The 27,718-nt window shown below is 48.7% G+C and overlaps 2 protein-coding genes across 15 annotated transcripts in view; one reads left to right on the top strand and one right to left on the bottom strand.

The window, feature by feature from the left end:
- LOC129527637 (sorting nexin-29-like) overlaps positions 1–27,718 on the top strand; it is a 173,974-nt gene that overhangs the window by 107,392 nt on the left and 38,864 nt on the right. The window contains exon 12 of one of the 14 annotated variants that reach the window (XR_010131354.1): positions 1,429–7,479. The exons of the other annotated variants lie outside the window; for them this stretch is intronic. The gene's annotated coding sequence lies outside the window, so the exon portion shown is untranslated. Of the gene's footprint in view, positions 1–1,428; positions 7,480–27,718 lie in introns of those variants that run through there. 14 annotated transcript variants of the gene reach the window in all.
- LOC129527642 (putative uncharacterized protein FLJ32790) lies at positions 7,479–9,859 on the bottom strand. Its single transcript, XM_055365898.2, is given in 3 exon segments — positions 7,479–7,910; positions 7,913–8,019; positions 9,590–9,859. Coding segments are annotated over 3 exon segments (582 nt in total). The 5' UTR covers positions 9,760–9,859; the 3' UTR covers positions 7,479–7,605.

The raw sequence follows: 27,718 nt of genomic DNA, 5'->3' as shown, positions 1-27,718 counted from the left end.
CTCATGGCCCCCCTTGGCTGCAGAGGGGGCAATTGTTCTTGATAAAAGAAAATTAGTTTTTGTTGCTAAGGAAGGAAGAAAGAGTTTGGGAGGCACCCAGCATTCTTTGATTCAAGGGTGAAGCAGGAAGTGAGCAGACACCGTAAGGCTACTGCGTGGGAACGGCTGGCCGCACTTTTTGTATGTGAGCATGTGTGGTTTACTGTGGCGCTGCTCAGCCCTGAACTCCGCTGAGCAGGTGTTAATAGATCACTCAGTCCGTGGGACACAGGGTGGGTGAGTATGTAGCTGGCTGCTTTTCACCTGTCAATCTTTTGTTTACCACAGTACTGTTACTTACCCTATAGTTTATTATTCATGTTTATTTATTTATTTTTTTGTAGAGATGAGGTCTCACCATGCTGTCCAGGCTGGTCTTGAACTCCTAGGATCAAGCGATCCACCTGCCTCAGCCTTCCAAAGCGCTGGGATGACAGGCGTGAGCCACCGTGCCCGGCCTACTACAGTTTACTTTTTTTTTTTTTTTTTTTTTTTGAGACAGAGTCTTGCTCTTGTCTCCCAGGCTGGAGTGCAATGGCACGATCTCAGCTTACTGCAACCTCCACCTCCTGGGTTCAAGCGATTCTCCTGCGTCAGCCTCCCAAGTAGCTGGGATTACAGGCCCACGCCCGGCTAATTTTTGTATTTTTAGTAGAGACGGGGTTTCGCCATGTTGGCCGGGCTGGTCTTGAAGTCCTGACCTGATGATCTGCCCCTCTCTGCCTCCTGAAGTGCTGGGATTACAGGTGTGAGCCACCGTGCCCAGACTGTAGTTTACTTTTAATGATGCACTTAAACAAATGTGAATTCCTTTATTTTTTGAAAAAGGAAGCTTTATCTCACTACTGTAAATCGAGAGTCACTATGAGTTAACGAAACCAGCAGGTCGCTGTAAAATGAAGACAGTAGATGGAAACTAGTACTAAGTGTGCCTGGAGTGGTTGCCTGCCCTGGGTTCTGATTGAGACCCACTCTCATTGTTCAAAAGAGAGATGAGTGCTGCTTCTTTTTGGCCCTGGCCTGTGGCAAGTATGTCAGTCTTCATACTGCTGGAAGCTCTGTAACCACCAGCAAGACCAGAAGTGGGGTGATCAGCAGTGCAGGAAAGCCCATTTGGGTGCAGTCCCCGCACCTAGCCCTTTTGGAAGTGCTTCTCCAAAAGGGAATTGTGCCGGAAAAGTAGGGACTGAAACCAAACAGCCACATCCTGCCATCAGGATGCTCTTTATGGCCCCACTGACCAAGAAATCACAGCTTCTGTACTCAGTGATGACTGCTTGACTTCAGTTGAGGAAAACAATGAAGTTCTGTAGCCAGGCGTGGTGGCAGATGTCTGTAATCCCAGCTACTCGGGAGGCTGAGGCAAGAGAATTGCTTAAACCCCGGGAGGTGGAGGTTGCAGTGAGCCGAGATGGCGACACTGCACTCCAGCCTGGGTGCCAGAGCGAGACTCTTTGTCTTAAAAAAAAAAAAAAAAAAAAAAAAAAAAAAAAAGAAACAAAAAGAAAAAAAAAAGCTAAAATAAAAATTTCGGGGAAAAAAATTTCGGGAGAAAAACCTTGGTGAAGTTCTGATTGCTGGATTTGGTCACAAAGGTCATGCTGTTGGTGACATCCCTGGGGTCCGAGTTAAGGTTCTCAGAGTAGTCAGTGTCTCTCCCTTGGTCCTATGCAAAGGCAAGAAGGAAAGACCAAGATAATACATTTTGGTGGTGAAAACACAGTAGAAATATATTTTTATAAGCCAAAGGCAAAGAGATGTGTCAGCGAGTCACATTAGAAAGGTGTTGAGGCTATCCTGTTACTGAACTGATGGTAATGGAGAGGACTGAGGATGGGAAAAGAAGCCACTCCTGTGACTTGCTGGGATCTAACGCCACATCACTTCCCAGCACCTACGATTCTGTCTCTGTGTGGGTGGCACCGTGGTGTAGATGGACAAGACTTGACTCTGGCTGTGAGGCACAGCTACTGTAAAGAACACTGCGTTTTGATTTATGGGCATTTTTTTTTTAAAGGACAGCAGCCCCGAGATCATGCCTGCGAGGCTTTGTAGGCACCGTAAGTAGGGCTGCAGGCATCCCTGTGTGCCCCGGCAGGTGTCTGACATTCTGTTTCCCAAGAGTTCCTGCGGCCGGGGCTGAGGTCCCAGCATCTCAGATAAACACGGTTTGCTTTGTCAGCTGCGTCTCAGGTCCACGTAGAGCATGGTGTCTGGGCCTTCCTCAGCCGCTTTCTGTCTTTGAGGAAGTCACTGGCCTTGCCTGTGCATTTTCAGTGATGACATACATGCCCTTAAACATGCTCGAGTTAGGCCAGTGACAGAGGCATAGATTGTTTTTCTTGTTTTGACTCAGACAATTTTTTAGAAACTAAATCATTTTATTATTTGGCATTTTGAGCAAGTTTGGGACATATCCAGAGCTTATACCTTGAATCTCTGAAGAAAAAAATGTCACCATGTCTGCATTTGAGCCTTGATACTTGGTAGAAATGTGGTCTGTGGTTAGGATTGTGTGTGGGTGGCTGGGACAAGCGGCTTCTGTCTTCTGCGGTGCCTGTACCTTTAGGAAGTCTTCAAGGACAGTGCTGTTGTCTACCCTGGATGTCATCCAGCACAGATGAGGGGTCAGGAATCCTAGAAATTTTGAGCGAAGGGTGGTTTTCAATTGTGTTTTCCCACCCTGCCATCACCTCCTGTGTCACATGCAAGAGGAGTAAGAAGAGTGGGTCTGTCTGGGTGTCCGGGGTATTTGCTTGGGCTACCATAACAAGGGGCCACAGATAGGGTGGCTTCAACAACAAAAACTTATTTTCTCGGCCGGGCACGGTGGCTCATGCCTGTAATCCTAGCACTTTGGGAGGCCGAGGTGGGGGGAATCACTTGAGGTCAGGAGTTCAAAACCAGTCTGGCCAACATGGTGAAACCCTGTCTCTACTAAAAATACAAAAAATTAGCATGGTGTGGTGGCTGGCACCTGTAATCTCGGCTACTCGGGAGGCAGAAGCAGGAGAATCGCTTGAACCTGGGAGGCAAAGGCTGCAGTGAGCTGAGATTGCACCACTGCACTCCAGCCTGGGCGACAGAGCAAGACTATGTCTCAAAAAAAAAAACAAAAAAAACAAAAAAAACCCTCAAAACTTACTTTCTTACAGTTCTGGAGGCTGAAAGACCAAGATCAAGGTGCCAGCAGGGTTGATTTCTGGTGAGGACTCTTTCCTTGGCTTGCAGACAGCCACCTTCTCTCTGTCCTTATGTGGCCTTTCCTCTGCAGGCACATCCTGGTGTCCCTTCTCTCTTCTTATAAGGGCGCCGGTCCTGTGGGATCAGAGCCCCATGCTTATGACCTTATTAACTTTGATTACCTCATTAAGGCCTTGTCTCCATATAAACTCAGATTGGGAGTTAGGGCTTCCACTGGTCCATTTGGGAAGGGATGCCATAGCATGAGTTGTCCCAGGAGTGAGTGTCGCAAATGCCGTCCCAGTTCAGATGGAGCATCCCATCGCTGCATGTGAAGCACCTGAGATTCTACTCTAGAGCAGTCACTCGACTCTTGGAAACCCCAGAGGAGCTTGGCAAAGAAACTCATCAGCTCTGCCCCCCGAAGCAGCGAATGCTTCACTCACATCCCGCCAAGTGGCTTCCCTGGCTTCGTGTAATAATCTGCGCAGGTGGCTGCCTCTGTACTGTAATTGAGCTAGAGCTAGGTTATTTAATCCTCAGTGCCTGGGGATAATTGTGAAGTCTTCTATCGAGCAACCTTTCCCTCTCAGGTATCTCTGAAATTGCAAAGGGTGTTTTGTCCTGAGGCATTCAGAGGGACTGTATTCTTGTGGTTATTTACTACTGAAGAGAAGATGGTGTGTCCAGACCCACATGATTGTTCTCCTTCTGCAAGGCCCTCTGGTACTTCAGAAAATACAAAAGCCTGTTATGAAAAAGTTATTATTTTTTTTTGAGATGGAGTGTTGCTCTTATCGCCCAGGCTGGAGTGCAGTGGCACAATCTCGGGTCACTGAAACCTCCGCCTCCCGGATTCAAGCTATTCTCCTGCCTCAGCCTCATGAGTAGCTGGGATTACAGATGCCTGCCACCACCCTCAGCTAATTTTTGTACTTTTAGTAGAGGCAGGGTTTCACCATGTTGGCCAGGCTGGTCTCGAACTCCTGACCTTGTGATCCGCCCACTTCGGCTTCCCAAAGTGAAAAAGTTAATTATTTAGCAAAGCAGTAAAGACAGTTTGGAGCAAACTAAAACACCCATAATTCTGCCTCACGGATGCCTTGCATTTCTGCAGGTAGGTTCCCAGTTCTTGTTTCGGGCACACGGAGCTGTACCTGGGGTTGGAGTTGCAGCTGTGCCTGTTGCTCTCAGGAGGCCATGTGCCCTCAGGGCCAGGAGGGCACACTCAGAAGCTCAGCTGCCTGGGCTCAGGTTCCAGCTGAGTGGCCCCAGCCCCCTCAGTACCGTGTCCTTATCAAGATAGAGTGACAGGATCAACACCCAAATCATGGGCGGCCATGAAGATAACTGTGATGTGCTTAGAACAGCATCAGGATCAGAGTTAAGAGTCAATAAATAGGCCGGGCGCAGTGGCGCACGCCTGTAATCCCAGCACTTTGGGAGGCCAAGGTGGGCAGATCATTTGAGGGCAGGAGTTTGAGACTAGCCAGGCCAACATAGTGAGACTCTGTCTCTATAAAAAATAAAAAAAATTACCTGGATATGGTGGTGCGTACCTGTATTCCCAGCTAATTGGGAGGCTGAGGCAGGAGGATTGTTTGAGCCCAGGAGGTCAAGGCTGCAGTGAGTTATGATTACACCACTGCACTCCAGCCTGGGTGACAGGGCTAGACCCCGTCTCAAAAAGAAAAAGAAAAAGAAAAAAGAAATCCCCAGGGCAGTGAGTGTCTTCTGTCCCCTCTGGGCCCTTTCCCCTTGTCTGGAGTCACCCACATGGCCAGTGGCTTTGCTTTTCTGCCTCCTCTTCTGTCAGCTCTTAACACCAGTTCCTGACAAACCCTCAAAGCAAACTTCTGGAATGCTATGGGCTTGTTAAGAACACAGCAGGTCCGAGGAGAGTGGCATTTGATTTGTTTTTGGAGGCCCCATATTCCTTCTCCACTCTTCTTCCCTTTCCTTTTGGACGGAGTCTCGCTCTGTCGGCCAGGCTGGAATGCACTGGTGTAATCTCGGCTCACTGCAACCTCCGCCTCCCAGGTTCAAGTGATTCTCCTGCCTCTGCCTTCCGAGTAGCTGGGGTTAAAGGCACGCGCCACCATGCCCGGCTAATTTTTGTACTTTTAGTAGAGGTGGGGTTTTGCCATGTTGGCTAGGCTGGTCTCAGACTCCTGACTTCAGGTGATCCTCCTGCCTCGGCCTCCCGAAGTGGTGGGATTATAGGCATGAGCCACTGTGCCCAGCCCCCACCCTACTTCTCTAATAAAATGTGTCTGTTTATTATTCTAGTTCTGACTAGAATAATAATCTTCTATCAAAATAGAAGCTAGTAAAAGTAACAGTATATTCTGGTAAAACTGACTGTATGCCATGTATGGTGCTGAAGCATTTTTATTTATGTTTTCTCATTGAATCCCCCAGCAGCCTTCTGAGGTGTAGGTTATATTATTCTCTTTTGTATAAGAAAATGAGGCTTAGGAGGGTAAGTACCTGCCCAAGGCCTCATGGCTAGTAGAACAGATAGTTACTGAGCACCTACTGTGTGCCAGACATGGTGTCTAGCTGTAGTAAGTGGTGAATCTGTGAGAGACCCAGGTGTTCTTACTCCAAAACCTACACTCTTGCCAATTCTTATTTTTTTTTTTTTTTGAGATGGAGTCTCGCTCTGGCTGGAGGGCAGTGGCGTGATCTCGGCTCACTGCAAGCTCCGCCTCCCGGGCTCACGCCATTCTCCTGCCTCAGCCTCCCGAGTAGCTGGGACTACAGGCGCCCGCCACCACGCCTGGCTAATTTTTTGTAATTTTTTGTAATTTTTAGTAGAGACGGGGTTTCACTGTGTTAGCCAGGATGGTCTCAATCTCCTTTCCTTGTGATCCGCCCGCCTCGGCCTCCCAAAGTGCTGGGATTACAGGCGTGAGCCACTGCGCCTGGCCACACTCTTGCCAATTCTACATTACCTAAGGAGACACATTTCATTGTCACCAGCCAGGGCAAGCAGCAGTGGACTAGTCATATGTGGGCATCCAGGTCTGAGAGCCTTAAGCTTATCATTACTATTTTTGGAGGCAGGGTCTCTGTTGCCCAGGCTGGAGTGCAGTGGTGCATTCCTGGCTTACTGCAGCCTTGAACTCCTGGGCTTAAGCGATCCTCCTGCCTCAGCTTCCCAAGTAGCTGGGACTGAAGGTGCATGCCACCCCGCCCGGCTGTGTTTTAATGCTTATTTTGTAGAGATGGGAGTCTTGCTATGTTGCCTAGGCTGGTCTTGAACTCCTGGGCTCAGATAATCCTCCCACCTCAGCCTCTCAAAGTGCTGGGGTTACGACATGACCTACTATGCCTGGCCAAACACCAAATTTTAAAATGAAGAAAAATTTTCTTTTTACCAGTTTTATTTAACTATTGTCATTTTTAAAAAACTTAATTTGCGGCAACAATGTTTCAATAAAATTTTGGATTAAATAGTCCCATGGGTCCCAATCTGGGGGACCAGGAGGGTACAAATAGAAGATGCAGGTGAGAGAGAAACATTGTGAACCAGAGTAATGGAGGCTGACACAGATGCAGAGCAGTTAGGTCTTTCTGGAATAGCACGTGTCTCTGCCTTTGGCTGCGATATTTCAGCTCCGTTATTGGCAGGCTTTAATAACAAGCAGGGTAACCATCATAACACTTAAAACTGATAGACAAATGTGGTTCATGGGTGTGGAATGAGAGGCATTCTTGGTGGTAAGTAATGATTACGGGGCCAGGCATGGTGGCTAATGTCTGTAATCTCAGCACTGTGGGAGGCTGAGGTGGGTAGATCACCTGAGGTCAAGAGTTTGAGACCAGCCTGGCCAACATAGTGCAACCCGTCTCTACTAAACATACAAAAAACAATTAGCCGGGTATGGTGGTGGGTGCCTGTAATCCCAGCTACTCAGGAGGCTGAGGCAGGAGAATCGCTTGAACCCAGGAGGCGGAGGTTGCAATGAGCCGAGATCGTTGCCACTGCACTCCAGCCTGGGCAACAGAGTGAGACTCTATCTCAAAATAAACAGATTAATAAAGTAAATAGAAATTAGCTGGTCATGGTGGCACATGTCTGTGGTCTCAGCTTCTTGGGAGAATGAGGCAGGAGGATTGCTTGAGCCCAGGAGTTCGAGGCTGCATTGAGCAGTGATGATGACACTGCACCCCAGCCTGGGCAACAGAGCAAGACCTGCTTCTTACACATTTAAGGTAATGATTAGTACTCATTAGATGGTAAAGCAGCCGTCATTATGCGAGATGCCTCTCTGAAGTTATCCTGGGCTGTACAGCAACCCAGAAGGTACAGGCATTACTGGTCCATTGTACAGATGAGAAAGTCACTGAGGCAGAGGCCAAATACAGTGCTCAGAGTCACACAGCCAAACTTCTGGGGCTGCAGCTTCCATATCCAGCTGTATCCTCTTTCCCTCTTCTTCCTGGTTGACATGGCTGGGAAGCAGCAGTGTTTTGTGTTCCATAGGCTAAGCTGGCAACCTGATTCCTGCTGGTGGAGCTGCTGCCGCCTCTGCAATATGCTTTTGAAGGAGGAGCTGTTGGGCAGTGGGCCCTCATGGCTAGACCCTGTGCAGGGGGCCATGGTCCTTTGGGGGGTATGAGCACTGCCCTGTCTCGTTCTGGCTTTGCTTGTGTCTCTAGGCTAGGCTGCATGACTGGAAGGATGGGTGCTCTCCACACAGGTCCTGCCGTGGGTGTCTGAGGCTGCAGGGCACCAGCTCAGTCTCTGCAGCAGGCCTCACAGTGTCACTGTTTGGGCCAGGCAGAAAGCTAGAGAGAGACAGGAGAGGCAGGAACAGATCTGGTCAGCTGATCCAGCACCTGCAGAAGGCTGCAGCAGGACCGGCTCTGCGGGGTCAGAGCAGGGGCGGGTGTTGGGTGGGTGTTTTCATGTTGCTAGGGGGAGGTGCCACGTTGCCAGGTGTCCCTTGTAAGCTCTGCAGGGTGCTTTTAGGACATGGGTGCTGACTTGTGCTGTTTGACAGACATAGACTCTGTTCCCACTTGTTCTTATACTTAGAAAGGATTTTAGCTGTCCCTCCCCAGCCCTCATTTATACGGGAAGGCTTGGCTCAGGGAGCGTAAGGACATTGTGGTCATGCAGTGTGAAAATGGCAGAGGAATGGCGTTTCGAGTGTTGACAGGAGTGCTTTTCTTTTTGAAGAAAAAAGAGAGATTTCTTTCTTTGTATTTTCTTCTGTTCTTTTACTGTTTGCTGGATCCCTTTTTCCATTCAAACACAATTTATGGCCGGGGCAGTGGCGCACGCCTGTAATCCCAGCACTTTGGGAGGCTGAGGTGGGAAGATGGCTCGAATCCAGGAGTTCAAGACCAGCCTGGGCAACATAGCAAGACCCTTCCTCTACAAATAAAAGCATTTAAAAATTGGCCAGGTGCAGTGGCCCATGCCTGTAATCCCAGCACTTTGGGAGGCTGAGGCGGGCGGATTACTCTTGAGGTCAGGAGTTCGAGACCAGCCTGGCCAACACAGCGAAACCCCATCTCTACTGACAGTACAAAAATTAGCTGGGCATAGTGGTGGGCACCTGTGGTCCCAGGTACTGGGGGGCTGAGGCAGAGAATTGCTTAAACCTGGGAGGCAGAGGCTACAGTGAGCCAAGATCATACCACTGCATTACAGCCTAGGAGGTAGAGTGAGACTTTGTCTCAAAAAGAAAGAAAGAAAGAAAGGGGAGAGAGAGAGAGAGAGAGAAAAGAGAAAGAGAAAGAAAGAAAGAAAGAAAGAAAGTGTGTGGTGGTGGCACCTGGCATCTGCCTGTAGTTCCAGCTACTTGGGAGGCTGAGGTGGGAAGATTGTTTGAGCCTAGGAGGTCGAGGCTTTAGCGAATAATGATTATGACCCTGCACTCCAGCCTGGGTGACAGAGCAAGACCGTCTCAAAAAATAAAATTAAAAAATTAAAAAAACCCAATAGAAAAAATCCTGCAACTATTTCTGCCCAGTGTTCATAGTATAATATGATCGCCACACTGCTACTCTTGGTTTATATATATTGATGAACAAGAAGCAAAGGTCCTGCCCTCAGAAGCTGCCAGAACTGTGGGGAAGACAAGCAGCAAGCATTAGAAAGGCAAAGCCTATGCCCTGTTTTAAGGCATGTTTCAGGAAAGGGCTCTCTCAGATGTCAGCGGGGCTGAGGTCTCAGGATGGGGGGCTTGGCCTGTTTTGGTGGCGGGTGGTACCGCTGGCATTGCGCTGCCAGAAGTGAGGGGGAGAGTGAGTTGGAGGATGCTGGAGAGGGTGGCTCGTGTAGATTTTATCCCACGTACAATGGGAAGCCAGTGGAGGACTTGAAGCAGGGGCAATAGGATTTACTCACTTCCTTTTGCGAAGAGCAGGCTCTGAAGCGTGCTTGCCACGCAGAGCACACTCAGCAGTGCGTTCCTTCCGTCCTTCACTGCTCCTTCCCTCCGCCCTCCCTTGTACAGGCAGTGCTGAGGGCTCCCCTGTGTCTCGGGGTAGGGAGTCCTGAGTTGACTTAGTGGCCATAGTCTCAGGCTGCTGACAGTCCTGTCACTGCCCTAAGCACGGTGCCCTAACACCCGTGAGTCATAGAGCTGTGCTAGGTGCAGCAGGAGAGACGTGTCCCAGCGGGGAGTTCTGGAGCCAGGATGCGGGGTGGGGCGGTGCGCGGGCCGGTATCAGAGTCCTGGCTTCCAGCCTCAGCTCCACCACTTCCTAACTAGATTTCTCTTTCTTTTTTTCCTTAAAGACTCTCTGGTCCCCTGTCCTCATTTGTGAAATGAGGACATTCTCACGGCCGTCTCAGGGGTGTTCTGAGGTCCAAACGTACTAGCTTAGGAAGGCATTAGACTTGAGTGTGGAACCGGGCATCCTTTGTGATTGGAGCCTTCTCAGCTACCTGGAAGCTTTTACGGTGGGGAGCGGTGGGGCTCTAGTTCTTCCGGGTTAGGACTTTGCCCAGGAATGCAGAGGCAGTGGGAGGGAATGGGGGTAAATGTCCCGTGCCGCCTCACGCGGTTATTGATGGTAGGTGGTGGCGTTGCTCCAGGGAGGCCAGTTCCTCTTGAAGTCACATCTGGAGACCCCCTTGGGACCAATTTTTAAGCCCATTTGGTAGCTCCCCAAGGGTTCAAGTGCCAGCTCCAAACCCTAGTCCCGGGGTTTAGGGTTTGAATTCTAGGATGCTGCCTGGTTTCCCATTTCCATCCTGGTTTCTCTCCAGATGGCCTCTGCCAGTCTTCACATATCAAATCCATCCGTAAGTTCATTCCTATTTCTGGGGCAATTCTAGATTTTCCTTCAAAGAGTGCCTGGAAGGCCAGGTATGGAGGCTTACACCTGTAATCCCAGCACTTTGGGAGGCTGAAGCAGGCAGATCAATCACCTGCGGCCGGGAGTTCAAGACCAGCCTGGCCAACATGGTGAAACCCTGTCTCTACTAAAAATACAAAAATTAGCCAGGTGTGGTGGTGCATGCCTGTAATCCCAGCTACTCGAGAGGCTGAGGCAGGAGAATCACTTGAACCCAGGAAGTGGAGGTCGCAGTGAGACAAGATCACACCACTGCACTCCAGCGTGGGCGACAGAGTGAGACTTCATTTCAAAAGAAAAGAAAAGAAAAAAAAGAGCGCCTGGAAAATAGTAATAATACAAATACCTTCTTATTCATTTTACCTACCATAAACCAGGCTTTACCTTCACTAATGCTTAATCTTCATAGCATCCATGTAAAATAGGAGTGCTAGACTTGTTCTGTAGTTGAAGAAACTGAGAGGCTTTGCTGAAGGTCATACTGCTATTGGGTGGTGGAGGCAGGGTTCACACCCGCTCCCCCTCCTTGCCGTTCCTGGAGACCCACAAGCTTGTGTAATGCCCCACCTTCAGAGAAAAGCACCCAGGTCTCAGGATGTCCCCTTTGCTATAGACTGAATGTTTGTGTACCCCTAAAATTCCTAGGTTGGAATCCTAATCCGCAGTGTGATGGTGTTAGGAGGTGGGCATTTGGGAGTTGATTAGGTCATGAGGCTGGAGCCCTCATGAGTGGGATTAGTGCCCTTAAAAAAGGGACCCCAGAGGTTGGGAATCGTGGCTCATGCCTGCAATCCCAGCACTTTGGGAGGCTGAGGCAGGAGGATTGCTTGATCCCAGAACTCGAGACCAGCCTGAATAGCACAGATAGACCCTGTCTCTACACACACACAAAAATTAGACTTGGTGGTGCGTGCCTGTAGTCCCAGGTACTCGGAAGTGAGCCCACTTTGAGGTGAGCCCAGGAGTTTGAGGCCGCAGTGAGCCAAGATCATGCTACTGCACTCCAGCCTGGGCAACAGAGCAAGATCCTTTTCAAAAAAAAAAGGGACCCCAGAGACCTTGTTTACCCTTTCTGCCATGTAATGATGACACAGCAAGAAGGCGCCATCATTGAACCAAGAAGAGGACCCTCACCAGATCCCGAATCTGTCGGTGCCTTGATCTCAGACTTCCAGCTGCCAGAACTGTGAGAAATCAGTCCCCGTCGTTCACAGTGCACTGGGTCCACGGTGTTTTGTTTTCGCAGCCCTACTGGGCGGAGGTGCTCCTGCAAGAGGCCCTCTTTCCCTGGCCGTCCATCTAGAAGAGCGCAGCAACAGGCAATCTCATCCCATCCCCCCAAGTGCAGCACTTCCCTGGCTGCTGACTTCAGGTTTCAGAGCCCCCTGTAACCTCACTCCCCTCTTTAGTTTCTTTCCTGTAGCCCCCACTGGGATACAAGCTCCCTGAGTAGACACACTTTGTCTGCTAATTCATTGCCATTTTCCTCCTCCCCCAAATCCTGCCTGACAAGTAGTTTGTTCAAGAGACATTTAAAGAAGGAGGGAAGGAAGGAAGGAACAAAGGAACTAATGTTTATTTTAGTTCTAACAAGCATGGAGAGTTAAAAGTGCATTCTGCAGGAATGAATTGAAACCGAGTTCCCTGAGGGCGGGCTCCAGTCTGTTACAATCACCACTGTGTCTCTATTTCGGGATGCAGTGAAGGCCTGGTAATATGAGTTGCTCAAGGGAGTGGATTTTCACCTTTTTTCCTCTTGTGTCAGGGAGAGGCAGCTGGTTGTAGTGGAATGATGCATTACCAACTCTTTGCTTTCAGTGAATGGGAACACTTGGTTTTGATCCTGGCTCTGAGAGTAGTAGGTCGCTTGACCTCTCTGTGCCTCAGTTTCCCAAGCTATGAAGTGGAGGAGGCTTCCCTCAAGGATTCTTTGTGGTGCTGACCATCTGTTCTGGGAAAGGAGCCAGGATATCCACATTCTCATTTGCGGTGATTAAAGAACCACGTTGCTGAAGTTTCTCATGACTTGCCTGACCTCGTTAGTTTCTTTGATACCAAAGACAGGTGTCTTCCTTTCCCCCTTGCCTACTGTCTCCTTTATACACGTGGTGACATTCAGGTGAATTTGAATGGCTTTTGGCTAGGCAAGCCAGTATCAGTAAACACACTGGCTTGGACATGTGGCCCATAACTTTTTATACCCGAGGCCAGGTGTTGGCCGACGTGGGAAGAGGGCTGGAAAAAGGCAGAATGGTATTTGTGTGAGTGCCCAGACCCCTGTGGACTGTTTTGCTGAGATGCTGTCTTATGGAGTTTGTAGAGGTGAATCAACAACTGTCTTTGTGAAAGGCAAATGTCACCTTGAGGTTTTAATTCTGAGTGGCCAGCAGCCTTTACATTGCCACTGTATATCATCAGAGCCACTAGAATATTAGATATGTAAATCCTTTCTGCACTTTATACATCCTTTAGTTTCGTAGGGCCCTGTTGTCAGTGATCACGGCAAGTTGAGAAGCAATGTGTTGGGGTGGAAAGAACATGGGTCAGGCAGACCACATCACTGCTGTTCAAGAGCTGTGTGGCTACGTGCAGTGGTTCCTGGCTGTAATCCCAACACTTTGGGAGGACAAGGCAGGAGTATTGCTTGAGGCCAGGAGTTCAAAACCAGCCTGGGCAACATAGTGAGACCCCCTCTCTTTACAAAAGAAGAAGAAAAAAAAGCCAGACATGGTGGCACGTGCCTGTAATCCCAGCTACTCGGAAGGTTGAGGCAGGAAGATCTCTTGAACCCAGGAGTTGTAGGCTACTGTGAGCCTTGATCACACCACAGCCTGGGTGACAGAGTGAGACCATGTCTTAAAGAGAAAGATCTATGTGACCCCGGGCAAATGCTTTAATTTCTCTGAACTCGTCTTCCCAGTCCTTGAAATGGTGGTAATATTATCCCCTTGGTGGATTCCTGGGAGTTATATGAAGTGTCTGTTGTATCTGGGAACCTCATTGGAGGCTCATAGATAGATTTCAGATGCCTCTTGCAATTGTGTGCAAAATCGTGCTTGTGTGTTTGTGCACATATGTGGATTTTCCTGGGGAGAAGTTCCTTTGCTTTCACGACTCTCCTTCAGAGTGTTCCAGGCTTTAGAAAAAAGTAAGAAACACGAAACACTTCATGTAGTTAGCAGGTGGTAATTGCACATAGGGTCTGGGGCAACACTGGCAATCGTAGTATCATTATTTTTGTTTTTACTGTTCTGCTTGCTGATGTTAAACCAGCTACACTGGCTGTGTTCTTATGCACATCCCTACATGTATTAGCAGTGGGAACCTGGGCAAGTTATTTAAGCTAACTGTGCCTCAGTGTTCTCGTCTATAAAACGGGGCTATCATAGTACCCCTCTGACACAGTTGTGAGGATTAAATGAACTAACAGATGGAAGATACTCAGAAGATACACTATGTAAATTACCACCTGAGCTATCGAAGGGTGTTATATGCTATGTAAATTATACCTTGATAAGAAAAATTGGAAAAAAAATCCAAGAGAGTATCTGGCATCTTAAAGACTGAATAACTGGTAGGTGTGATCATTATCAACACCCTCAAAGGGTACGTTGCTGACTAATCTTCCTGAAAACAACATCTGGGCCTTATTGTTGAACTGCAAATAGGTTGACCTGATTTTCCATCTTACTGAAACCATCCCTACTGCAGAGGCCCTGAAGTTCCCTTTAGCTGATATCTACCCCTCAATCCTCACTCTGGTTAAGAGGACATAAACCAGGCTACTCTTTCTGTGAGGCCTGAAAATTGGAAGTGATCAGGCAGGATGGTGGTTCTCAGCTGGGGGTGATTGCAATCCCCAGGGGACATTTAGCCATGTCTGGGACATATGGTTGTCACACCTGGGATGAGGGTCCTTCCGGCATCTGCTAAGTAGAGCCCAGGGATGCTGCTGAATGTCCTGTGGTGGACAGGACAGGTCCTCCCAACAGGACAGCTCCTCCCAACACAGCATTATCTAGTCCCAAACGGCAGTACTTGAGAAACCCCAAGACAGAAGGAAGCAGCAGGGCCGTTTTCCAGGAACCGTATTTTGTCTTAGGCTTTTTTTTTTTAAAACCTCTCGCCTCCTGCATAGGTCAAGGAATGAAACTTAGGAAAAAATGAGCCTAAAGAAAATGACACATCCCAGGGAGCATTTGTTTGTGTGTGTGCGCATGCATGTGTGTGTGTATGTTTGGGAGCTTTTTCGTGCCATCACTCCTGCAATGAAGATGGTGATTTAGGAAGGCAGTAGATGCATAAGGATACACACCTGTGGAATGCACCAGACTAAGTGATCCTGACTCCGTAGCTGCGGAAGTACCGTCACTTCTGCGGAAACCAGCTCACTGGTACTACTTTACTAGAGCTTAATCAAAATTCATTCAGTTGATATTTGTTGGTGTTTACAACAGCTTTGTCTCCCTTCACCTCCTTTTTAACAACAAAGTTTCTACTCTTGAGTTAATTTCGTTTGAATATATGGTTATTTGGGGGCTGGAGGTTGCAAGAAAGCGGCTCAGGCTTTATTCCTGCCAATTTCAGGAAGAGCCACATTGGAGCCACCAGGGGGCGCCCTAGTCTTTTCTCTGCCGCTTTCCTTCCGCAGCTGCGGGTGGTGGTTATCTGAATTTTTCATGTCCAGCGCGGTACCCCTTTCAGTGGTGAGGTCGCGAGTGGTGGTGGTGTTGAGAGCAGTGGTCTTTTCTAGTTGAAAAACATCAAGCATGCATGCAGCTTTCTGTTCACCATCAGTATAGCGCAGTCATGCATTGCCAGTCACTTTGTGGTCCTGTTCTAAAAGGGAATTTGCAGCTAATCAGAAAACATTTCCCGTGTTATTGCTTTTCATGAGATATAGTTGATTAGCTGTGGGTATTCAGCTTTTGAATCCCGATTGTTGCCTTCTTGCCCCTTTTTTGGGGCTGGGGAGTGAAGGTGATAGAGTGAGGTGAGCCCAGACCATCCGGCCCATTTGTTTCCTTTTAATTTGTTAGAGCTTTTGATTGTGAGCCAGGGCAGAAAGGGCAAGAAAAACATCCTTACTTGTCAATAGGCTGTGTTGAGGGGGTCCTTTTTTTTCCTCTTGGCTATTATTGGAAGAGATTCTCAACGCTAGTGAGGCGTTCTGGCTCATCCCCTAGCAACACAATTCCAAACATTCGGCAGCTCCAGAAATGAAGTTGAGGAGTGCTGTAGTAACATCAGAGAGAGATGCGAGGCCCCGCAGCCAGCCGCTTGCTTGGCTAAGGGCTCGATGATAAAATTTTAGGATGAGATGGTGGGGCAGTGGCCGTTAAATCGGCTGCAGTCTGAGCCCCCTGCCCCTTAACTGCCGAGAAGTGAACCTAGGTGGCGTGGCCAATATAGATCCCTCACGCTGGGCATCTTTCTTTAAAGGGAAAACTTCCTACTGAATTTTGTGTATTAGCCCTTCAGTGACTGCCTTAGTGTCTTAGTAATTGGAAGGTTCCAGGTGGCATTTAGACATGCCTCACTTCTTTATCATCTGTTTATTCATTCCCCAAACATTTACCAAGCATCTCTCATGTGCTGGGCGCAGTTCTAGGTGCTGAGGAGCCAGAGGTGGGGATCCAGCTTGGCCATGCATAAGCTCTGTGTCACACGTTAAAATTTCCCCATCATTAAAATGCAGATTTAAGAGTGCCAGCACCATGGGCTGTTGTGAGGACTAAATGAGTTCATACACAGAGAGTGCTTTGACATTTCGCTCAGCACTCAGGAGATGTTAGCTCTTCTCACATGGGCCCTGCCCACAGAGCATTCTAGTGGAGGTAATGATGGTAATAAAGAAATGATGAATGATTGGATGGGGCAAAACGGGAGGCAATGGGGTCATGTGGGAGTGATGTACTCTTTGTTATCTGTGGCACTGAACAACCCCCACTCGATCCACCCATGGGAATGAGTTCCCCGTGAAGTGGGAAATTCCTAATGGAAGTTTTAGGTTATGCAGTACAGCTCCCAACTCCTTACCTGGAAAAAGACCAGTGCTGGATGCTGGTCACTCATATAGACCCTGGATTCCTTGCTCCCAGGAGGGGAAGGAGGAACCGATGACAGCAGGATGAATGTAGCAAGGATAGGGTGGCTGAGGTCCAGAGGGCCACAGGAGGGAAAGGTTAAGGGCTGGGTGCGGGGGAGGTCAGGAGGTCTTGCACAGATGGGGATGCTGGGCCAGAAGGGAACCTCTCTGCAGTGTGCAAAGGGGGCTGACAGTGATCTTCCAGGCTGCACCTCTGGTTCTGTCACTAAGCACTGCAGGATGTCCGGATGGGCTTGAGGAGCTGTTGTCGCCATTATGAAGCCCTTGAGGAAGCATTGGTGATGGTGCTGCCGAGTACTGAGTCTGTCCTTGTCACCCATTAACTCACGCGTGTCTGCGATCCTGTGAGAGCTTGCGGTGATCCCCATTTCACAGAGGAGACGGGAGTGCTTACCGGTAGATAAACCTGGCCAGCATCACACAGCCAGTGGCTGGTGAAGCTGGGTTGCACAGCTAGGCTCTTACTCCGGGAAGAATATGTTTTAGCTTCACCTGGAGACCCTGCACCAAGCCAGAGGGCATTTTGAAGGGGCTGTATTTCAGGCCGACTTCCCGCATCTGGCTGGTTGTTCCCTGCCTCACCAGGCTCTCACTTGTCTGTGGTTAATGATCCAGGCTGCAGTGAGTTCACAAGGTCTCAGTATCATTTCTGTGCTCTTGGTTTGGGCCACACATGATTTTTTTTTTTTTGGTCCTTTTTAGCATTTGATCATTTTATTTGAGGTCTGCTGCATTCCTCCTGACCTCCCTAACAGCTCAGACTCTTAATTTGTTTACAGACTTTCAGGAAGGGCTGTCCCTGAACTGTAAGCTAGGATCAACTTTTGGTCTAGAGGTTTCTAGCCGGCTGTCTCAGCTGGGCCAGGCAGCAGCTTATGTAACCGTTTGATGCAATTCAGAGCCAATCCAAAATGGGCCTCTCGCTCAGGGGATGAGACGCGGTCAGACTTGTTTGAAATGTCAGCTTTGTTTGAGCTGGGACAGCTCGGTTTGTAAAGTTGGAAGGTGGGGGTGGTGGGGAGGCAGCTGGGTGTGAGTTTATTGGGAAGGAGTAGCCTGACTGGGCTGCTTCATTAAAGTTGGGGGAGCTGCACCGCCCTGGAGGAGAGCACCCCAGGCTCCTGCAGTCCCACATGAAGGGCTCACGTCCTGGCTTTGCCCTTTACTTTGTCCGTTTCCTTATTTCCAAAAGGAGGCGAATAGCACTCGCTATGTGCAGTGCCCGCACACGCTGGGCCCAGAGGACGTGCTCAGTACGTGGCCGGGGTGCTTAACGTTTTGGTTGCAGCCCAGCAGTTCTAACCCTTCCCCTGCCCCCTCCTTCAACTCCTTTTCCTCCTGCCCTAGACCTTATATTAATGTTAAAAATTTGTATTTAAATTTTTGTTTTGCATAAGTATATATTTACATGGAACAAAACTCAAAAGGTACATATGGGATACCGTAAAGGATTTCTCTTCCACTCCCACGTCAGCCACCTTGCTCCCCGTCCAGGACTCTAACCATTGGAGTTCACCTTCTGGAAGAACGTCGCTGCCCAGTTGAATAGGGGGTTGGGCATACTGGAGCTCCCACTTGCAGTGGCCACCGCGTGCCCTTTGATGGGACGTTACATTGCATTTCAGCAGCACCCAGCTGCTTCCAGGTGTCTGTACACACCGTCGGTTTCATGTGCGCAGACGATTCAGTTTCATGCGCGCCTGATTCACTTTCATGCTCTTCCGTCTGCCGGGACACCCTCCCCTCTCCTCCTCTTTTGCCTGGGTCGTGCTTATTCATCCTGTAAGACACAGCTTAGGCGTCGCCTCCTCCAGACAGACAGACACGTGAAGATCAAGGGGCTAGCTTTGTCATCAGTAAAGCTGGTTGGAAAACAGAGCTTTGAACCTGTGGGAAGGTGGGCTTACAAAACCTCGTCCCTGAGTCTAACAGTCAGAGGTAGAGACCCCCTCAGGGCAGCTCCTGAGCACACCTTTGGGGGGGGGGGGGTGAACAGGTGGGTGGGCCCTGAGAGAACCCACAGGAGCTGAGCTGAGGAAGAGCGCCTCCTGTCTGGCCCAAGTGGGCCAGGTCACTCCCTGCATCGTGGGAGCAGAGAGTGCGGGACAGAAAGAGTGCGGGTGGGAACTGGGGAGTGGGGACCTACTTCATGTGAAAATGGGAGGTCAGAGAACTGGCGGTTCCCCTCCAGCACAGAGCACTTCATGAGGAAAGAGACACTTAGGTTTCAGGCTGTTGTTAGATACATGGCTGTGGCTGGTGACTTTGCTGAGGTTCTGTTTTCTGTTCTGCAGAATGGGACTAATTACCTGTCTTTCACATGTTTGCTGTGAACATTGGCTAAAATAAAGTAGGTAGAGAGTGGTGTCTGAGTCTGCGAGGTGGTCAGCTCAGCACTAAACCCAGGGCCCTTGGTTCCGTTTTCTTGTACCGCCCTTCTCCCTGATTCTTCTCGAACCTCCCATCTCCTCTTCCCCTGAAGGAAGGAAGAGGCACCGTGATTTTTGAATGGGGTTGTGTAGCTCGTAGGGGAGTTGGGTGTGTGTGAGGAAGGGCCAGTGAGTTGGTGCTGCATTGTTCCTGGGTAGTTAGGTGGCAGCTGGCAGCTCAGTATTTAGTGACCTAAACAGGGAGGCTCCAGGGACAGGAGCAGATGCAGCCTGTCTGAGGGCGGCTCTGCCCTTGGCTCTTGGGTCCCCCACAGCGTTCTGGCCCGGACTCCCGGTGAGGGTGGAGTCCTGTCGGCCTCCAGAAGGAAGCCCGGTTCTGACCATGCCCTCTACCCTTTTGTATTCAGACTCCCACCAGCATCTGGGAGGACTTGCACCAGCCTGCTGTGCCCTTTTGATTCGGGGAGTGTGGATCCCTGGGCTGAGGGGCGGAGCAGAATGCCTATTGTGCCTATGTTCCTGGGGTGCTGGCCCACCTCCCTCTGTGGTGCAGTGCCCTCATGACTGCCTGGCTCTGAGATGGAAGGACCCTAAACGCAAATCCATCTCTGGAGTGGCACTCTCCCGTGAGCGCTAGGCATGATGAACCCGGGATGCATGGTACTTGATCAGTGTGCAGGCACTGTGCTCAGTACCGGACATGGATTTCCCCTGTCTAGTCCTTGCAGCGACCCCATGCAGCGGCTACTGTTATCGCCTCTCTCTCATCGAGCAGAATCAAGGCTCAGCGATGGAGGAACTTGTCCAGCACAGGGAGTCCTTGGTGGGAGAGCATGGGACTTCAAAGCCCACCTCTTAAACTGTGAGCCCAATACCTTCTGGCTTTTCATCCTTCAGTCATTCATTCACCAAATGTTTACAAAGGCCTGCTGTGTGTCATGTGCTGTGCTGGCTCTAGGAAGGGTGTCTCCACTGCGGCACTGTCAACCTTTGGATTGGATCATCCTTGGCCGTCCTGTGCATTGTAGGAAATTTTGCGGTGTCTCTGGCCTCTACCCACTAGTTGCTGGTAGCACCACCACCAGTTGTGATAGAGAAGTGTCTGTGGACAGTGCCCAGCGTCCTCCAGGGGAGCGGGGTAGGTAAAACTGCCCTTGGTTGAAACCCGCTGCTCTAGGAATCCATAAGCAGAAGAGACATGTCAGGTGGGGCTCTGTCCTCTACGGTAAAGTAAAGCTGGACAAGAGGAAGGACGGTGCATGCTGGAGGGGCTGCTGTGTCCAGATCGGGCTGTCTGCAGAGGGCTGTCTGACAAGGTGACTTTTGAGTAGGGGCCTGAATAAAGTGAGGAAGAGATCATGGGGATGTGGAAGGAAGAGTGTGCTTGGCAGAGGGAACGGCCAGGACAGAGGCCCTGGGTGGGGGCGCTGGGTGTGGTTGGGGCAGGAGGAGATGAGGCAGAGAAGTTGGGGATGGGGTGGGTGGGGTGGCCTCAGCTTTCACCCTGAGTGAGTAGGGGTGCTGCTGGGGACATTAGAGCAGAGGTGGTGAGACAGGTCATCTGGCCCCTGTGTGGACTGGGGGACAGCAGGGAGGGCAGCTGGCAGGTCACAATGTAGGCAGCAGATGCTGGCCACCTGGGGGAGGGCTGGGGACTTTCTGATTAGGAGGATGACCTTTGGGTTTTCTCCACATTGAAACGATCAGTGCAACACCTGCCCACGGTGAAAACACCCATCCATGGCCCATCTCTTCTCAATTCCCAGGACGAAGAGTGCCACGAAGAGTGCCTCTCCAGTCTTTCAGCTGTTACTTCATTGGAGGGACACTCTTCTACCACCATTTCTTGAATTGGCACGTTTTAGACATTACCAGTTTCCTGCTGGAATAGGTAGAGGTTGTGCATGCGCATCCTGAGCATCCTGCTGGGCTGAAGGGAGCAACCTATTTTGTTCTCTCCTTTCTCAGGGCTCCGCATTATTTTCTTCTTCATCCGGGTGTCCTAATGTACCTTTGTGGCCCCCACAACTTTTTTTTTTTTTTTTTTTTTTTTGCCTTGCAGAACCTTTAGCATCTCTCTCATTCTGTTCTTCCTCCTACTAAATGGTTGACCCCCAATTTTATTTATTTATTTTTATTTTTTCGAGACAGAGTCTCGCTCTGTTGCCCAGGCTGGAGCACAGTGGCGTGATCTTGGCTCACTGCAACCTCCACCTCCCAGGTTCAAGCGATTTTCCTGCCTCAGCCTCCTGGGTAGCTGGGATTATAGGCATGTACTACCATGCCTGGCCAATTTTTGTATTTTTACTAGAGACAGAGTTTCACCATGTTGGCCAGGCTGATCTTGAACTCCTGACCTCAAGTGATCTGCCTGCCTTGGCTTCCCAAAGTGCTGGGATTGCCGGCACGAGTCACTGTGCCTGGCCTGACCCCCAATTTTAATCATCTTATGTTGGCAGCTGTAGTTTTAGTCATAGCTGTCTCTTGGTAATAATGAAAAAGGAAAGTATCTTTTTAATTTAAATATACTTTTAAGTTCTGGGATACATGTGCAGAATGTTCATGTTTATTACATAGGTATACTCGTGCCATGGTTTTTTGCTGCACCCATCAGCCCGTCATCTACATTAGGTATTTCTCCTAATGTTCTCCCTCCCCTAGCCCCCTACCCTCAGACAGGCCCCAGTGTGTGATGTTCCCCTCCCTGTGTCCATGTGTTCTCATTGTTCAACTCCCACTTATGAGTGAGAACATGTGGTGTTTGGTTTTCTGTTCCTGTGTTAGTTTGCTGAGAATGATGGTTTCCAGCTTCATCCATGTCCCTGCAAAGAAGACGAACTCATCCTTTTTTATGGCTGCATAGTATTCCATGGTGTATATGTGCCGCATTTTCTTTATCCAGTCTGTCATTGATGGGCATTTGGGTTGGTTCTAAGTCTTTGCTATTGTGAATAGTGCCGCAGTAAACATCCGTGTGCATGTGTCTTTATAGTAGCATGATTTACAATCCTTTGGGTATATACCCAGTAATGGGATTGCTGGGTCAAATGATATTTCTGGTTCTAGATCCTTGAGGAATTGCCACACTGTCTTCCACAATGGTTGAACTGATTTACACTGCCACTAACAGTGTAAAAGCATTTCTATTACTCCACATCCTCTCCAGCGTCTGTTGTTTCCTGACTTTTTAATGATCGCCATTCTAACTGACGTGAGATGGTATCTCATTGTGGTTTTGATTTGCATTTCTCTAATGGCCAGTGATGATGAGCTTTTTTTCATATGTTTGTTGGCCACATAAATGTCTTCTTTGGAGAAGTGTCTGCTCATATCCTTCGCCCACTTTTTGATGGGGTTGTCAAAAGCTGGAAGCATTCCCTTTGAAAACCGGCACAAGACAAGGATGTCCTCTCTCGCCACTCCTATTCAACATAGTATTGCAAATTCTGGCCAGGGCAATCAGGCAAGAAAAAGAAATAAAGGGTATTCAGATAGGAAGAGTAGAAGTCAAATTGTCTCTGTTTGCAGATGACATGATTGTATATTTAGAAAACCCCATTGTCTCAGCCCAAGATCTCCTTAAGCTGATAAGCAACTTCAGTAAAGTCTCTGGATATAAAATCAATGTGCAAAAATCACAAGCATTCCTATACACCAATAATAGCCAAATCATGAGTGAACTCCCATTCATAATTGCTACAAAGAGAATAACATACCTAGGAATAAAACTTACAAGGGATGTGAAGGACCTCTTCAAGGAGAACTACAAACCACTGCTCAAGGAAATAAGAGAGGATACAAACAAATGGAAAAACATTCCATGCTCATGCATAGGTAGAATCAATATCGTGAAAATGGCCATACTGCCTAAAGTAATTTATAGATTCAATGCTATTCCCATCAAGCTACCATTCACTTTCTTCACAGAATTAGAAAAAAACTGCTTTAAATTTCATATGGAACCAAAAAAGAACCCATATAGCCAAGGTAATCCTAAGCAAAAAGAACAAAGCTGGAGGCTTCATGTTACCTGACTTCAAACTATATTACAAGGCTACAGTAACCAAAACAGCATGGTACTGGTACCAGAACAGATATATAGACCAGTGGAACAGAACAGAGGCCTCGGAAATAATGCCACAAATGATCTTTGACAAACCTGACAAAATAAGCAATGGGGAAAGGATTCCCTATTTAATAAATGGTGCTGGGAAAACTGGCTAGCCATATGTAGAAAACTGAAACTGGACCCCTTCCTTGCACCTTATACAAAAATTAACTCAAGATGGATTAAAGACTTAAATGTAAGATCTAAAACCATAAAAATTCTGGAGGAAAACCTAGGTAATACCATTCAGGACATAGGCATGGGCAAAGACTTCATGACTAAAACACCAAAAGCAATGGCAACGAAAACCAAAATTGACAAATGGGATCTAATTAAACTACAGAGCTTCTGCACAGCAAAAGAAACTATCATCAGAGTGAACAGGCAACCCACAGAATGGGAGAAAATTTTTGCAATCTATCCATCTGACAAAGGGCTAATATCCAGACTCTACAAGGAACGTAAACAACTTTGCAAGAGAAAAACAAGGAAAGTGTCTTCTTAATGTTTCCTTGTCTCCATGATCATCCTTCTGTGATGTTTTTGTAATCATCAACTTATTCTTCATTCCTAGAGTCCTAATTATGTGATTAGAACCCTTCTAGAACCCTGCTAAAAAAGATGAACTACACTTGCAAAAGTGACCTATACTCGCTTCAGTTTCCTGGAATTGGAAGCCTGCATTCCAGATGAGGCAGCAGAAAAAAGTCAGAGTTTGTTTCCTTGAAACGGTGGCTACCACTTGACCCCATACCATCTGGCAGTTGTGTGCCTTGTTTGAAAATCAAGGCATAGTTTGATGCTTGTGGGTACTGAGCTGCCAGGAGAATCTTCTCAAGAAAAATCAGGCACAGAGATCACCCAGGCTATGGTTCTTTGAGGTCAATGCTTTTAAAAAAACTTGTGGCCAGGTGTGATGGCTCATGCCTGTAATCCCAGCACTTTGGGAGGCCGAGATGGGCAGATCACCTGAGGTCAGGAGTTCGAGACCAGCCTGGCCAACTTGGTGAAACCCCATCTCTACTAAAAATACAAAAATTAGCTGGGCGTGGTGGTGCATGCCTGTAATCCCAGCTATACAGGAGGCTGAGGCAGGAGAATCTCTTGAACCCGGGAGGCAGAGGTTGCAGTGAGCCGAGATTGCACCACTGCACTCCAGCCTGGGTGACAGAGCGAGACTCCATCTCAAACAAACAAACAAACAAAAAACCCAAACGAAGAAACTTGTTGCCACTTTTTCTTTGACCTTCAGGTTCTCCAGATCTCCAGGATCGTTCCAGGATTAGCTGTGGGTTGGGGCCATTATTTTCATAAAGTGTAGTTGGAAGGTTCCTTAAATAGTGGATGTACCCGTCACTGTGAATACTGGAAACCTCTTGTTATGTTTATCCGTGCAAATCTTTGTTACAAATAGTTGGCAACCCTTGTCTTTATTGTTGTGCATTGTATGCAGAGCTTTCTTTGCTTTCCAGACATAAGATCCAAAAGACAAATTGTACTGAAGAAGGCGAACTGGAAAGAATGCCAAAGACTTGCCTTCTAGGGCTGGGTCTGAATGTCTGCTGGGAATGGCGGTGTGATTTGAAGAGTTGGCTCCAAATGCAGATCCACTCGGGTTTTATTAATGCTTCCTTCTGCAGGGTCCCTGCTCATCCACATAGGAAGGAGATTGAGGCTTACTTTGGAATTCCAGGGAAGTCAGCCTCAGTCTTCAGAGCATGAGGCAACACTGTGAGCAGTTTCTTAATGGTGAGGGTCACAGTTAACCCAAAAATGAGGCCAGACTGTGCTAAGAGTTTAATTTATTTCCTTCCTTCCTCCCTTCCTCCCTCCCTCCCTCCCTTCCTTCCTTCCTTCATTGTCTCACTCTGTCGCTAGGCTGGAGTGCAGGGTCGTGATCTCAGCTCACTGCAACCTCTGCCTCCAGGGTTCAAGCGATTCTTGTGCCTCAGCCACCCAAGTAGCTGGGATTACAGGCACACACCACCACACCTAGCTAGTTTTTTGTTTTTTTCTTTTAGTAGAGGTGGGTTTTTACCATGTTGGCCAGGATGGTCTCCATCTCCTGACCTTGTGATCTGCCTATTTCAGCCTCCCAAAGTGCTGGGATTACAGGCGTGAGCCACCACACCCGGCCAGGAATCTAATTTCTAAAGTGCATTTTGGGGAAAAAAAATCCACCCACAAATCTTTATTAAAGAGTGACCCTTATTAGTCTATATGTGATTTTCTTCTTTTCTAAGTAGCACTGGTGACTCAGGTGATGCATTTTAGTGATGGAAAAACTCAAAACACAGAGACAGTGCTGTGTTTCCAGGGTCTCCTAGCCCTTCTCTCCTCCTGCCCCAGAAGCCTTCAGGCTCAGCAGTGCGGTGTGTGGTCCTGCTGCCCAGATGAGCCCAGTCCTTGGAGTGGAGAGATTAGCTTGGAAAGAAGAGATCTGCAAAGCTCTTTTTGGGCGAATATTAAGTTTGGTGAATGAGTGGAGAAGTTGGGTGGGGGACCGCGACCATATTTACCAGCGAGCTCAGCGGTGGGCGTCCTGGCTGGCTCAGCATGAGAGGAGATGAGGAGTGATTGCTTCCTGGAGGAGTCTGTACTAATCCATCTTCATAAGCCTCAGCCGTGGCTCCTCTGGAGGGACAGAGCCAACGTTTCCATCTAAGTAACGCGAGGGAGGAGGGAGAGATGCTGAAGCAAGATTGTCACAGCTTAATGATACGAAATGCTCTCACCGGGGACTCTAGAAACTTGGCTTCTGTGAGTTTCATCTGCTCACCCCTGCCCTGTGTGGGCTGAGGGATGGACTGAAAAGCTACCCTCCTAATGTGTCAGTGGCTTTGCCAGGAATTGCATCGGTGGTGTGTCAGGTGGGCTGTTGTCTGGTTTCTGTGACAGAGACCCTGAGCAACGCTGGTTTAGACAAGGTAGAATTTTATTTCTTCCCACTTGACAGTCCACTCTTCTTGGTGGTGCCATTACATTTCAGATGTTGCCCTTGTCCACGTGTCCATCACATGCACATTTCTGCCAGAGCAGAGATAAGGCCCCCTCCTCGGCCCCCTCCTTTTCTGCTGCTGCTTGTTTTTCTTTTTCAGACAGGGTCTTGCAGTCACCCAGGCTGGAGCGCAGTGGAATGATGATACCTTATGGCAGCATCCACTTCCCAGGCTCAATTGATCCTCCTGCCTCAGCCTCCTGAGTAGCTGGGACTACAGGCACGTGCCACCATGCCTGGCTCATTTTTCTATTTTTTTTTTTTTTTTTTTTTGTAGAGACAGGGTCTCACTATGTTGCCTAGGCTGATCTATGACTCCTGGGCTTAAGCGATTCTCCTGCCTCGGCCTCTGAAAGTGCTGGGAGTACAGGTGTGAGCCACCATGCCTGGCCCCTTTTATTTAAGGGCATACCCCCAACTTGCAGTATTGCTTCCTTTTTTTTTTTTTTTTTGAGACCGGGTCTCACTCTGTCACCCAGGCTGCAGTGCAGTGGCACGATTATGGCTCCCTGCTGCCTTGTACTCCTGGACTCAAGCAGTCTTCCCACGGTAGCCTCCCAAGTAGCTGGGACTACAGGTGCCTGTCACCATGCCCAGCTAATTTTGAAATTTTTTTTGTAGAGATGAGGTCTCACTGTGTTGCCCAGGCTGGTCTTGAACCCCTGGGCTAAAGCAGTCCTCCATCCTCGGCGTCCCAGAGTGCTGGGATTCCAGGTGCGGGCCACGGCACATGGCCCTGCATCACTTCCTATTAACCTCACCTTGGCTGGAATTAGTTAAACGGCCACAGCTGCAAGGCTGCACGCGAAGGCGAGAGATGTCTTTATTCTGAGTGGTCACCTGGCCAGCCAAGGTGCTTCAGTTACTACAGAAGAAGAAAATGGGTGTGGGGACAGCTGGCATCTGCTCCAGGTGGAAGACAGCACAGGCCAATCTGACTGACCACAGCACTGTGGGTTTTTTTTTTTTTTTAAACGTTTTTGCTTCGAAAGAATTTAAGACCTGGTGCGGTGGCTGATGCTTGTAATCCCAGCACTGTAGGAGGTTGAGGCAGGAGGATCACCTGAAGTCAGGAGTTCAAGACCAGCCTGGCCAACATGCTGAAACCCCGTCTCTACTGAAAAATACAAAAATTAGCCAGGCATGGTGACTGAGGCAGGAGAATCTCTTGAACCTGGGAGACGGAGGTTGCAGTGAGCTGAGATGCATTCCTTCATTCCGGCCTGGGCAACAGAGTGAGACTCTGCCTCAAAAAACAAAAACAAAAACAAAAAAAAAGAGGAGGTGCTGGTTACGTGGATAGAAGAGAATCGAGGTGGCGAGTGGGTGGTGGGCACTGTGGATGTGATGACTGCCTGCCCTGTCCAGGCATCTGCTTGTTCTGGAGTTTCATTCTCAGACATCCTCCCCAGGCCCAGAAGCAGGTGTTCTGCTACCCGTCCATAGGAATTCTTCATTAGGAATGAAGAAACTGTGTGCCACAGGGATGGATTAACAGTCGTGTTTTAAGTGATAGAATTAGGTACTGTTGAAGCTATGAAATGAATTAGGCTGTGAACTTTTTTTTT

Source organism: Gorilla gorilla, chromosome 18, assembly GCF_029281585.2.
Source record: "Gorilla gorilla gorilla isolate KB3781 chromosome 18, NHGRI_mGorGor1-v2.1_pri, whole genome shotgun sequence".
NCBI lineage: Eukaryota > Metazoa > Chordata > Mammalia > Primates > Hominidae > Gorilla > Gorilla gorilla.
The sequence above is the reverse complement of the archived record's forward strand: the minus strand, read 5'-3'. Positions and strand labels throughout refer to the sequence as shown.